The 14,239-nt window shown below is 28.3% G+C and overlaps 1 protein-coding gene across 1 annotated transcript; it reads right to left on the bottom strand.

Annotated features, from left to right (window-relative positions):
* Positions 1–950: 950 nt before the first annotated feature.
* Positions 951–4,707, bottom strand: LOC125860250 (isoflavone reductase homolog A622-like). The gene is made up of 5 exons (XM_049540180.1): positions 4,525–4,707; positions 4,010–4,144; positions 3,088–3,328; positions 2,010–2,213; positions 951–1,120 (listed from the first exon to the last, which is right to left on the bottom strand). The coding sequence occupies exons 1-5, from the start codon at positions 4,705–4,707 to the stop codon at positions 951–953; spliced, it is 933 nt and encodes a 310-aa protein (XP_049396137.1).
* Positions 4,708–14,239: the final 9,532 nt, after the last annotated feature.

Below are 14,239 nucleotides of genomic sequence, written 5' to 3'. Positions count from 1 at the left end.
ACCCGATTGTTGGTGCCAATTCTGCTTGTTGCATTTCCTTTTTGTTAATTTTATTTTTTTCTAAAAAAAGGCCTAATAAAAAACCTAAAGCAAGATTCGAAGTAGCAATCTCAGGGTGTACACTAAGGGTCAAGACCATCAAATTATAGAGTGAATTATATTAGATTGTTTTATTTATATTTATATATACACTCGATTTTGTACTTGTTTGACAATATTTTTTGATGAAGTGTTGTTGCTTCACTAACTCACATTCGACTTTAATATTGCCCCTGCCGTCTTCCAATTCTGGGTTTGCCTTTGCAAGGAACTATTGAAAATTTGTTATCTTTAATTATATGCATTCGTCTCAGTTAACCATAAAACCCATATGTTTCCTAATTGACATTAATGTGTATAATTAAAGTAGATGAAATATTTTGTGTGGTTAACTTAACTACCTAATATACTATTTACAACAAACCCAAAAGATTTCTAAAATGTGAATAAAAAATATCTAATTAAAACACTTTATTATGTTTTCATATACAACTAAAACATTTAAACCATAATTTTTTGTATATGTAAATAAACTATGTTGGCAAGTTTAATGAGTTGGCTATATAGTAAGCCTTAGATAAAATAGTCATTAGATACATAACAAGAAAATATCCAACAATATAATTCAAATTACACAACAATAACATACTTAATATAATTTGATACAATAATTTACAATACAATAATTAATTTAATTTAAAAAAAAAAAGCCAAAAAAAAAGAGAAAAAAGATAAATACAAATGGAGACCATAGAGAGGTATCACATCACCTTGTCTATATTTCTCCTTTATTATATATATAGATTTCACAATAATAACATACTTAATATAATTTGACAAATAAAATCTGAAGAGAAGTTATTTCTGACAGACCGACAACTTAACAACTTAATTATATTGTTATACACAATCTAGACAAATTTATTGTAGTAGTCATTGACAGTAGTGTATTTCACTTCTGGGTAAAGCTCTGTGGCTTCAACTCCTATAGAAGGATCAACCTCAAAGTTTGTAGAATCTCCTTTGACAAATACTGAATGGCATATGGCCAAATTGACTTTTGATGGAAGATCAGGTTCCTCTGCAAAACAAGTTTAAAAAGAAAAAAAAAATCAAAAAGGGCGGAGTTAAAAGTCTTGAATACGAATTTAATCGAACATCAATTAATAATTTTTGCTTAAATGGTTGGTACCATTTGAAGTCTTGTTCTAAAAAGTGCAGGATTGAAATATCAATGCCTTTAGTTTGTACCATGTGTTAAAATTTATTTTAAGAAAGTGTTCTGATTAGACCTTTTTAATCAAATTAATTATAATTTGGATTTTTTTTAATTCTCAAATGTTTATTAGATACTTAAGTTAATTATATAATATAATTTTTTTTTATTGTACATATCAACCTTAATTAGAACATGTCTGAGATCTTATGGCTTATTGAGACCAACATGCATGTATCATTAGATTAAGGAGGTGACATATACATGGAGTAGTTAATTTATCTACACAATAAACACTTAAACACACAAAACATAATAATTAAAATTTGAACCGAAAATATTTAAAGAACACTTAATTTATCATGTGTTTAAGTGCTCATCAGCTGAAACAAATCATAGCTTAAGTAGCCAAATGAAATTTGTAGACAAGTATGAGAGATTGATGATGTATTAACCTTTCTTTTTTTCTTTTTTGAATTTCCTATTGATTTTCTTTGTGAGATTGTATCAAATATGTTGTTGTTGCTTTTTACTGACAAGGGAAAGTTGCTTCGATAGTAAGCACCCTTTACCATCAACCCTAAGATTGTGAGTTTGAATTACCAAGGGATCAGAGCTAAAAGGGTGGGAACTTCTTAAAGGAGTAAAAACAATACTCCTTCAATTATTTCAACTTATTTGTCTGGTTTTTGTTTGACACAGAGTATAATAAATTATGTCATACAAATTAAAACGGATAGGATACTTTACGTACCTTGTATCATGTGGGGAATATTTTCCTCTGGAAGATACAACTTGTCAAGTGTCTTGCCAAATTTTTTCTCCCACAAGGACACTATCTCATTGAAGGACAAAATATTGGCAGGAGGTCTTATGTGAAGAGTTGTATTCAAAGTTCTTGGATCATCTATTGCTTTGATAGTGTATGTGGCTATGTCTTCTTCCTTCACATATATTGCTTACATTGTGACAAAATGAAATACATGAGTCATGACAGGCAATTACATAAATTAAATTTTACACAAGAGTATTACTTCATATTAACTTCAAAAGTTTAGCATGTAGATCAAACAGGATAAAAAGAGTTGATGTTGTTGTATATTGCGAATGAATACAAGTGATACAACAACAAATGAATATAAGTGAAACAGTTATATATCAACATGCATGTATTGAATATGGCCTGTTGTATTCATTGATACAACTTGTATTTCGTTGAATACAACCTATATCAGCATGTATTTGTCCTTTTTCTAGTATCTCTCCTCTCGGCCCTCTTTATCAATATATATGTATCGAATACAACCTATATCAACTTGTATATATTAGGCTGTATTCATTGATATAACCTATTTTCATCAAACATATCTTGTATTGCCTCTATTCGCCCTCTCTTTAACATCTCTTCTCTCTCTCCCAAATCTCACTTGCCTTTATCCCATCTCTCCAACCTTACTCTCCTCACTCCTCTCTATCAAACTGTATTCGTTATATTTCGTTGAATACACTATGTATCAACTTATATTCATTCTTTCTGTAACATATCTCCTCTCTCTCTCCCAAATCTTGCTCGCCTCTCTCCTAATCTTGTTTGCTCTCCCCTACATACAATTGTTGTTATGAATTATAAATATACAATCTTTAACTACAGATCTCTATTAATCATGCTTAAATATTAGTAACTTTTAAAATTTCCTCATAAAATAATTAGCGGATCATCAACCCACCCAAATCTACCTAAATTAGATTGATCATAATTTTATGAACTGATTTTATCGATCCTGAGATATACACATAACATATTTACTTTTTGCAAATGACTCATATTATACCTTTGGTGTTTCCATCACCAAAAATGACCACTTTGTCCTTAGGAGGGGTTTTGGCTTGTAAGTCACCAAAGTTAGGCAAGAAGATATCAGCAAACCAATTGGAGATCACAAATGTGTATGGAATCATTCCTTGTGACCTTATCATCCCCCTGATTTTGGCCTTGAGAGCAAAATGTGATGCTGCTGGCTCAACTGCATCAACATGATCCACATCGAATCCAAATTCTGAAGGCAAAAATCTCTGATGCGAATTCAAAATCTAGAGCCAGCAAGTATAATATGAATATGATCTTTTTGAATTTATATATATATATATTATTTTATTTTTGTAAATGTAAACATAATTCGAGGAGAAAGTAATGAGCTCTGGTGAAAAATTTACACAAATTGAATAATTAACGATATATTTGGTATGAATCAATGAAAATGTATTCGTGAAAAAATAAGAGATTTTCTTACTTATTTTTTTTATGTTTAATTGATAATCTAATCAAATAATATGAGGTGGGATGACAATGGAATTGTGTGGATAAGAATTTGAATGGGGTGGGGTGTTAAGGTTGGAAGGAGAAAATCAACAACGTGGTATAGCCACATATACTTGAGGGCCGACACATCTTCGTTTGTTGGAAAATTACATTGTTTAGCTAAGTAAAAACATATATTTTTTATGTATATATGTAACATATTGACATACCTTTTGACTTCTATGCATTTTTACTTCTTTATATTTTGAAACCCGTTAATGAAAATTTTGATTCCGTCACTGTGTGAAATATTTATGTACCTTGTTCTCCTCCCATTAGGGAAATCATTTTCTTGAATTTTAAGAAACTTTTTTTTCTTGGCAAAACATAATTTTGACCAATCAAACATGACAAATAATATAAACATTTTCTGAAAAATAATTTAATTTCCTTACCTTTATATTTCCAGCTTCTTTAATTGCATTGATGATGTTCTCTTGATCAGCAAATTGCCCTCCCCCAACAGTGGAAATCACCACATCAACTTGCTTAATTGCCTTAATCAGGCTTTCTTGATTGGATAAATCTCCCTAATTATAAGGAAAATGAAATATAAGACTATATTAATTAAAATGATGGTAATGTCACACTCACAATTTAAAGAATTTTTACGCTATTTAAATCACCAAAATTGTATTAGTAATTTAAAAAATAAGACAAATTATCAGTTACAAAATTAGAATCCGTTCTTCTTTAACCAAAAAAAATAAAAAGAACAGGAAAAGAGATGTTACCTTCTCAACTTGACTATCCTTAAAAAAATATGTGAGCGATGTAACGAGGTTATTAGATTTTACAAAATAAAACATATTACCAATTATAATACGTGTTGCATAATATGTCTATAAGTTAAATTCTTATATATAAAAAACAAAATATTATGGAAAAAAGTAGAATTGTGATTACATACATAAATTAGTGTAACACCAATACTCTTGAATGTGTCTATGAGTTTTGATTTCTCAGGATTTGCAAGTGTGCTTTCTCTAACCAAAATGAAAGTTGAGTGCCCACATTTTACACTTTCCTTCACAAGGTATTTTCCTATGTAACCTGTCCCTCCAATTATTAAAATCTTGCTTTTCTCTTCCATTCTAGCTAGGTAGCTCAGATTTGAACGGTAAGAATAATGAAAAAGCTTTTAGTAGAGAGCGTTTCTTATTTTAATCGATTTTCCACGAATTTAAAAAGTAGTTTGTGTTCAAGTTTGGGTATCAATATGAGGTTTATATAGGCAAATTCAAGATAGTGACTACGCTAACATAAGGAATTAATAAATTCTGCAATAATATTACTTAGTTGCTTGTTGGATAGTTGACTTGCTAGATGAACATGTTAGAAAAATAATAAATACAGAAAAGGTATCTTAACCATGTTGTAGTTTACAACAAATAAAAATATGTAATAACAAGTGGAAATGATATTATACAAATCGTAAATTATTTTATACGAATAAGAATTTTTGAAACCCTACGAGGGAATGGTTTTATATATATCAAACTTTATTATAATCATATGTCTCTATAACAATAAAGTTTAATAACAATATTTCATTATAACTGTTAAGTTTTCTTTGGGAATATATTTTTTTATAACATATTGTTATAATTAGAAGTGTTTATCGATCGGTTCAATTCAATTTTGTATATTATCGATAAGGTTTATCAGTTTTCAATAACAATAACAACACTCAATTCTCAAACAAAAGAACGATATAAATGAACACATCCATGAAGCCATTTTAAGATGAAATATGTTAAATTTATAATTAAGTAGCAAACTTGAGAAAAATTAAGAATTTAGAAAATAGGATTTGTACTCAAAATTTAAAGCCACTATTTAATAAATAATTAATTAGGGATAAAATAAATTAATTTTATTGGGTTATTGATTTAGCTATTAATAAAAAAAAATATAAAAAAAAGTGACCTGATAATCTAATAAAAATGATTACAAAATCGTTCGAAAATGTTAATCTGATAACACAATGCCAATAAATCAATATAAAAAAAATTGATTCGATTTTTTATTTGAATTATCAATTAAGTCGATTTTTGTGTCTTGCTAACTATAACAATTAAAAAATATTCGGACAAACAGTGTTATTCTACCTATATAGAAGCACGAGTTAGAAAGTTGGCATCAACATGTATGCTTAGAGTCATTAGTCAATTGTTATGTGGCATTTTAGTCTTTTGAGTTTTGTTCTAAATTTTGATAGGTAGAAATAAGTTACTTTTTCTGCATGCTTTATTAATCTTTAATTGTGCTGACCTTTTAGCCCTTTGGCACAACCTTGTAGTTACAAAAAGTGGGCCCATTTGTCATTATAATTGTGGGTTGTAAGTAGTTGACAATTTTTTTTTCTATATTTACCTTGCCTATTTCTCTTATTCAATTTTAAAAGAGTATTGCATATGATATTTATTAAAAGCGTTTAGTTATGAAAATTTAATACTATTTATTTTATTTTAAATTTTAAAGTTAAAATTAGAGTTGTGTTTGATCATATTTTTTACAAAAAAATATATTTAAAATTCGAATGTGCTTTTAAATATAATTTATGTTCATTAATTTTTAAAAACTAGCAAATTTACCCAGTTAGACTAATTTACGTAAAGCATATCGTCAAATATGCTCTAAAAGAATAATATCTCAAAATAGATAGTTACACAATGTCATAGATTAGATCTCATGAGTTAAATTGAAAAGATTAAAAAAATTAATAAAAGAGAAAAAAAATTGAAAAATTAAAGTGAAGAGGAAAATTAAAATATTTAACAAAGAAAAAATTAAAAATAATTAAAATATATAAGTTTTATGTCAATAATTATGTGTAATTAGTTGTATATAAATCAATTAATAAAAGATGTGTGTCTATTTTTTTGTTGTTGTTCATCACTTGTTTTCAAGAGAAAGTGCACATTCTCTATATAACGTCAGCATTTAGGTGTATCTATTTCATTTTAAAATAATTTAGAGGAATAATATGACTCAAATTAAGTTAAAATGTATCGTTGAAATTTATACTTAAGTTTTGATACTTTATTAGGACTTTGTGGCGAGTGCTGATTCATTAGAACTTTGGACAATCCACCAAGTTTATTACTCCCTCCATCATATATTAAGTAATTTTTTTGGGTTTTTTTATTGTTTAAAATAATTGAATTGCTTAAAGTTCGAGATAAATATTTAATTCTTTTTTATATTTGCACTTTCCTTTAAAGAAGTTTTATATTTTATAGGAGATAATTTACACTATTTACAAAGTTATGTACATGATCTCACAAATGGGAAATTGTGAAAAATAAGATTTAAATTATGTCCTTGAATGTTTTCTTAATATATGTATTGCGTCACAAATTCACTTAATATGAAATAGAGGTAGTATCATACTTTGACACAAAAATTATTTTTTTCAAAATGAGACAAATCTTAAAATTGTGTCTCAAAAATTTCATATTATACAAACTAAAATGTAATATCTTAAAATTGAAAATGTTGGGCCCGTGCTCTGCACGGACGAGGCTTATCTAGTTTCTAAGAAGTTTGACTATATGTGTACATGGCTGCTAATTAACACATTTAATTTGGCCATGTAAGAATTAAGATGAAATCATGATATGAAATCATATGAGATGAAATTGAAGTGTTGTTTGGACATGCAGTTTAAATTTTTAAGTTATATTATTTGCTCATATAAATACATAACATCATAAATTGTGAAGAATTATCAAAATTATCAAAATTCCTTATACAATCTTACCAAATAAGCAAAAGTTCATTACAAAAGTATAATACACTGTCATAATGGTATTCTTAAAAAAAACATTTGTTGGTTATTGAACTTTAGTTCAATAAAAAGTAAAATTGAACATGAGTTGTAGTATACTACTCGTTAATATAATTAATTAAATTTAACATGGCAAATATCATTAGTAACTATATCATCATGTTCATATTCTGTGAATATTTTATTAGTCTTTTGTTATTCTTGCAAAAAATTATGTATAAATGGTGGGGACTTTTTTTACAAAATATAAATTTGTGGGTCAATTTTATATTTGAAAAATGTGAAATTATGATATGAAATTCTCAAATCAATTTTTTTTCAAAAAAAATTGAAATCTCATCTCATTATGTATCTAAGCAAGGATTTCATCTCATAATTTTATATCACGAGATAAAATCGCATTGTAATAACCCGGTGGGTCATTTTTGAGAATTTTAGACTATTCGTTTAACTCGAGTTAATTAACTGATGTGTAATTGTAGATAAATGACTTAATCAATAGTTAATGGGCTAAAGTGATACTTTATTTAAGACCCTATACCATTTAGCCTATGTTTAATAAATTAAGTAAGTTAAATTTATCACTTTTAGTACATAATTAATTGAGAAAAGAAGTAAAAACGGGAAGAAGGAGCGGACAAGGATTTTGGCATCGCAAGTTGCGAACTGCATTCAGGTGAGATTTCAAATTGGAACTCTTTAAATACGTAATGAATTGTAAATTCATGAATGATTTTAGAAGCTATTGCTGCTTTCAATTAATGTTGCTACACGTGGGTTCTTTGAATTTGGGGGACAAGTATTATTGGGTAATTGTTTTAGGTAATTATTGGAATGATTATAAGGTAGTCATAAGGTGAGAGTGGGGTGATTGGCTCATATTGAAAGTATTGCAAATCTTTCATATAAGTTTGAATGATGTTACTGTTCTTTAATTCATATACATGTTAGTCCATAGGTTGATTTTAGTGTTTCTCCAGATTCTTTATTATTATTATTATTATTATTATCACTATATTATGACAATAATTAAGTTGTAACAGAAACAAAAGGTGAGGAAGAGAGAGTTGGATTGGTATATGCAGTGGGTTAGAGTAACAATCTGGAAAGTTGGAATTGTTTTAGATTAATTGTCAATGTTTCTTTTTTTTTTATATATATATAAAGATGTTAGTGGAGAACTATGACACGTGATTGGCCACTAATAGCCTTACGATAGGTAATTAAATATCGGATGGATTATATTATATGAAAGCAATTAAGGTTGTAGTCTTAATCTTAGGCTTGAATTTGAAAAATATGAGAGTTGGACTATTAATTGGCATCAAGATTAGGAACGTGATTAAAAATTTGAGTGAATTTTGGGTATAGACTAGATGCATAGTAATATGAGTGTTGTTAGTTTTGAAATCTTATTGTGGTCATTTGTTTGAATAGATTGCTTTGAGTTGGAAGTTCAACGAAAGGGGAAGGCTTAAGTTCCGGATTGAATTCTTGATTAATTGAGGCAAGTGGATTTCTAAACCCTTGTTAAGTGTATGGAATTCGTGTCTTTCCTTGTGGTATGTGTTGGGGAGTAATGGGACTTGGTGATGGGTTAACTTGTCCATGTTGATTAATTCTAATGATGAAAAAGGGGCAATAAAAGGCAATATGATTAATTGTTTGTGTGTGATGTGTTGAGAATGGTTTGAGAGGCTTGTTGAATCATTGTTGATGTTGTATTATGATTATGTTGTTGTGAATTGTGTAATGTTATGAAAATGATCATCTCTTCATTATTTGTGTAAATATGTCATTTGCATTGTTCTGAGACATAGTTGTGACAAGTGTTATGTGAATTGAGAAAGAATAAGAAATTAAAGAGGATGTACCATTTCGAGGGACGTATCGCGGCCGCGATGGATACTATATTTCGAGGGATGTATCGTGCGCCGCAATGATTACTATTATCGAGGGTCGTATCGCGCACTGCGATGGATGCATGAACAGATATGTCCCCAGGGTCCCGGACTGAGAGACAGTGGGTATGTATCACTAGGTCAGACATGCATCACTATACTTGACATTGCATTGCACATATTTATCATTAGTGAACTTGATATTGTGTTTTGCTGATATTGTGAGTGCCTTTTTGTAGAACTTTGATTGATGAATATTGAGTTTGTTTTTGAAGATATGTAATTGTTAGAGTGTTGTTGTTGAGTTGTGTGCTATGTGAATTATGAACTGTTAAGTTGGGATGGTTTTAAGAAGGTTGTAGTTGTGGAGGTTGTAATTGATGAATTTTGAGCTTGTTGTTGAGAATATGTGATTGTTAGAATGTTGTTGTTGAGATATGCGCTTGTAAATTGTGAACTGTTAGGTTGGGCTGGTTTATGCTGGTTGTAGTTGTGGAGGTTCGATTGGGGTGTGAGGAGTACCCGTATAATTAGGGGTGCGCATCGGTCGATTCGGTTCGGTTTTAGGTGTTATTGGTTTGGTTTATCGACTTTCGGTTTGTAAATACTTCAAACCGATAACCAAACCATTAACATATTTCTTATCGGTTTTTGGTTAATCGGTTTATGGTACTTAACGGTTCGGTTTTCGGTTTAACCAATAAGAAAATACTCATATATATTATATACACGATAAGAAAATTTTCAAATAAACCATATGATTTTTCCAGCATTTGGCATGAAAGTAATAATCATAAAAGTAACAATCATTTTTCTTGCAAGTTTAGACACTAGACACATTCAAAGGAAAAAGTGTGAAAGTAACAATCATTTAACCATTAACAAAAAGTGTGAAAGTAACAATCGTTTAACCATTAACAATAAGACTAGTAAATTTAGTATAGTCTTATTGGGTTATCGGTTTAACCATTAACAAAAATTATAAAACCGGAAACCGAACCAATAACCCAATAAAAAATTTTGCAAAACCGTTTAAAAACCGTTAGCCCAATAACCCAATATCAATAAATCAATAGTGTTTTTTTCGGTTCGGTTTATTGGTTAAATCGGTTTTTGCACACCCCTACCCGTATTCTATCCCCTTAGCTTGTGTTTAGAGGTTTACTTGCTGAGTACCGTGTGGTTTGGTACTCACCCCATGCTTCTACAATATTTGTAGGTTACGAGCCTGGATTTTGTGAAACTTTCCATTCTCTTATTTTTCGAGGCTTCTTGGAGATTTGTGAAGTAGTTGTTTGTCATCTCAGCGGACTTTCTTACTCCTATTCATGATCTTGTTCTATTCTAGAAACAAGGTCATTTGAGACTTGTATTTTTCTTGTGAATCAATTGTAATGCTTTAGAGGCTTGTACACGTGACAACCATATTTTGGGGTATTTTTGAGTTGATTATAAATTTCCACATTTTATTGTAATGGTTGAGTTTTAGGCTGACTTGTCTTGATGAGATAAGACGAGTATCATCACATCCATTTTTGGGTCGTGACACGCATGTCTAAACATCTACTAAAAAAATATTGTACATTGAACGAGTTTTTGAGGACCGACTTATATTAATAAAAATACATTGCCAAGTTATGTGGACAATTTAAGATCATAAATTTCTCAAGATAATAAATTCGTATTCTTAAAAATCAAAAGTGAAATTACTTGTTACATCTTTTTTATTTGAGAGTTAAACTATATAAATCTTGGTCAATGCTTTAAGATTTTTTTTTAATCATATTAAACATAAAAGAAACGAATCTTATATAAATTGTTCTTAAAGTTTTTGAATATAATTTTAATTCTAACATTTTAAATAAATTTAATCCAATTTATAATTGATTCCAAAAATTAGTCAAATTAAATATCGAAAAACGAAACATAATAAATATTTTATAACGTAAATAATAATTATTTGACAATATGTTCAATTAGTGAACCTCATATAAGCATACATCTGTTTTGCCAGACCATCAGGAGTTATTTGATTAAGAATAAAGAAATCCCAAAATTATTTGAAATTAAAAAAACTTCAAGTTGTAATAGTACTAAAAAAAATTCCAAGTTGCAATCATAAATAATTTAACACCACTTGGGTAATTAGTACGTTATTTTGAATAATCAAGACCATTAAGAGTTCATTTGATCATGAATATTTTTCATATTTCTCTTTATATGGCTCATAAAATTTTAAAAATAATCTCAATTTGTATTCATGACAAAAAATAATTCTAATTTTTATATATATATCATTTTTAATTTAAAAATAAATATATTTTTTTTCAAAAATTTACAATTCTTATATACTAACGGCCAACAAATTAAAAGTTCTTCGAGTTTCCTTGTAATAAACGAAGAAAACTATGCCAACACGTGAAAGAACATGTTGTTGTTCAAAAAATAGTACTACTACTAAATATTGTTCCTTTTAAGGTGTTTTTTTTATTTAAGAAAAGTAAAATAAGGTAAAATGTATTGCAAAAGGAAACGCCTAAATTGTCGCAGCATAACTCTCATTTGGGACCATGTTACTAAGATCTAGGATTAGGATTAAAAAAAAATTGTAACTTTGGTCCTTGTATTATAGGATTTAGAATATTTGACCTTCAATTAATTAAAAGTGTTATTTTAGTTGGTTAACAGAGTTAAGGATTATAATCTAAAGGAACATATTTATATTCATTCTCGAATATATTTTACTTTAAATAAAATTCAATTGTTATCTTCTTTTAGAAGTGAACATATAATCTACTGACAGAATCATTTTATTTGCGATTGGCGAGGCTTTAATGTACATATTTTTTTCCTATTTTTTTGTTATTAGTTTATCTTACATCTTCATTGCAATAATATATTACTTCATTTCATGATGTTTATGTCTAAAAATTTGATATTTGTTTTACAATTGACGTTGCATTATTCATCATTGGCTCATATTCACCATCAACTATTGAAAGTTTGTCATCTGTTTCACAATTGGTTGTGCATTTATCATTGGTTCATACTTCACCTTCAAAGATTGAAATTTGTCATCTGCTTCACAATTGATTGTGTATTCATCATTGGCTCATACTTCACCCTCAAAGATTGAAAGAATCAATTTACACACATATTTATTTAACAAATCACAGTATGATATTACATTTCTTTTTTTGCTTCTAACTCTTTGTTTGTGTAGAGGCAATTAAGTACTCTATATTTTTAATCAAAACTTTTTAACACTTATTAGCTTTAGGGACTAAAATATACATTTTGATTAATAGAAGATTAAATATGTTAAATCATATAACACAAAGATCAAAATTGCAATAAGACAATAAGTTAAGGACTAGCATTACTTAATCCCTCATTTATTCAGATGTGACTCCAATCATAAAACCAAGCAGAAAAGAGATTGAGTTTTTTTCTCTCTCTTCATTTTGGTAGAGTATGGAAGGGTAAAAAAAATAGGTAAGAGATGAAAAGGCTGAAGAAAGTTCAACATCTAATTCATACATACATACAGTTCAGAATAATTTTGATTATTCATAAATAAACAATTCTCGATTAAATGTGATTCGAATAAACTTATTCGACCTTATCTGATTTTGCCCTTATTAGCGTGAATTCTTGTTATTTCCCTCTCAACATAAAAAAAATGATTAGTGGTCTCGAAGTGGAATTAAAGCAATTTTATTTAAACCTTGTAAATCAATGATGAAGTAGTTATGAGCTTGAAGCAGAAGTTTTATAGAGAAGCTTACTAATTAAACGAGTTTTATTTAGACAAATGGGACAAATATAATCATTTTCATGTTTGCTTGAGAAGCCCAAATCTTTAAATTATTGGCCACATACAAGCCTTAAATTAAATCTCACTTTAAATTCTTATTAAGGAATTCATCCCTTATTCCCTTTTATATTCTTTTTTTATTTTTTTAATATTTAAGCCACCTGGAAGCACATGGTGATTGTCCTGTCAGCTTGCTATTCCGGGGTTAGATTAAGAAATTCTATCAGTGCCATATAAATTGGGACAAGAAATAGCATTAATTATTTGAAATATGGAATAAAAAGTACTTAAATCACAATAATTGACAATTTAAAATTTACGAAGACATAAAAAATTAGTTGACTCTTCAATTCTATATTTACCACATTAAATGGGATAGAAGAAATAACAAATATTAGTTAAAAACTACGTAAAAAGTACTATAAATAATAAATTAACAACTTAAAATGTCTAAAACAAACATATTAAAATTTGATTGATTTTTCAAGTTTTATATGTGTTATCTAAATTGAAATCAAGAAATAATATATATTGGGCCGCTGCTAGTACGGGTCATGTATCTAGTTCCCTTTAAACATCACTAATAAAGTACTCTGTCGTCCATTTTTTGCTTATTCACTATACTATTATAAATATTCACTTTTTAATTTATTCAGTTTGAAAAATCAAAAGTTAATTTATTATTATAGCGTGTGTTACCTTTATTATTAAGTACTATTCATTTCCCAACATTAAATGATAATAATAATTATTTCTTAAGATATGTATCAAATCAAATATAAACGATTAAATATGAATGGAGGAAGTACCGGCCACCACATGAAGCAGGGCAAGTGCCAAGTTGGTCTCCGTATTTGCACAAAATATTAATTAGCTCTAAAACTCCATCTCCAAATCCTGTAAGTAAATTGTTAGACTCCTTTAATTTATGATGAATTATTATCCAATTGCAAGTACTTTATTTGAGCTTAAATCGTGCAACGTAGATACTGAGTCATGTTTGAAGTTATGTATGAGTAAAGTTTAGATATTAAAGAATCTTATTCAACACTTAGTTTGTAGGATCATTACTTATTATTTCATTAGTTAATTAATGCAATTACATGTAAATAAA

Source organism: Solanum stenotomum, chromosome 3, assembly GCF_019186545.1.
Source record: "Solanum stenotomum isolate F172 chromosome 3, ASM1918654v1, whole genome shotgun sequence".
Classification (NCBI taxonomy): Eukaryota; Viridiplantae; Streptophyta; class Magnoliopsida; order Solanales; family Solanaceae; genus Solanum; species Solanum stenotomum.
The sequence above is the reverse complement of the archived record's forward strand: the minus strand, read 5'-3'. Positions and strand labels throughout refer to the sequence as shown.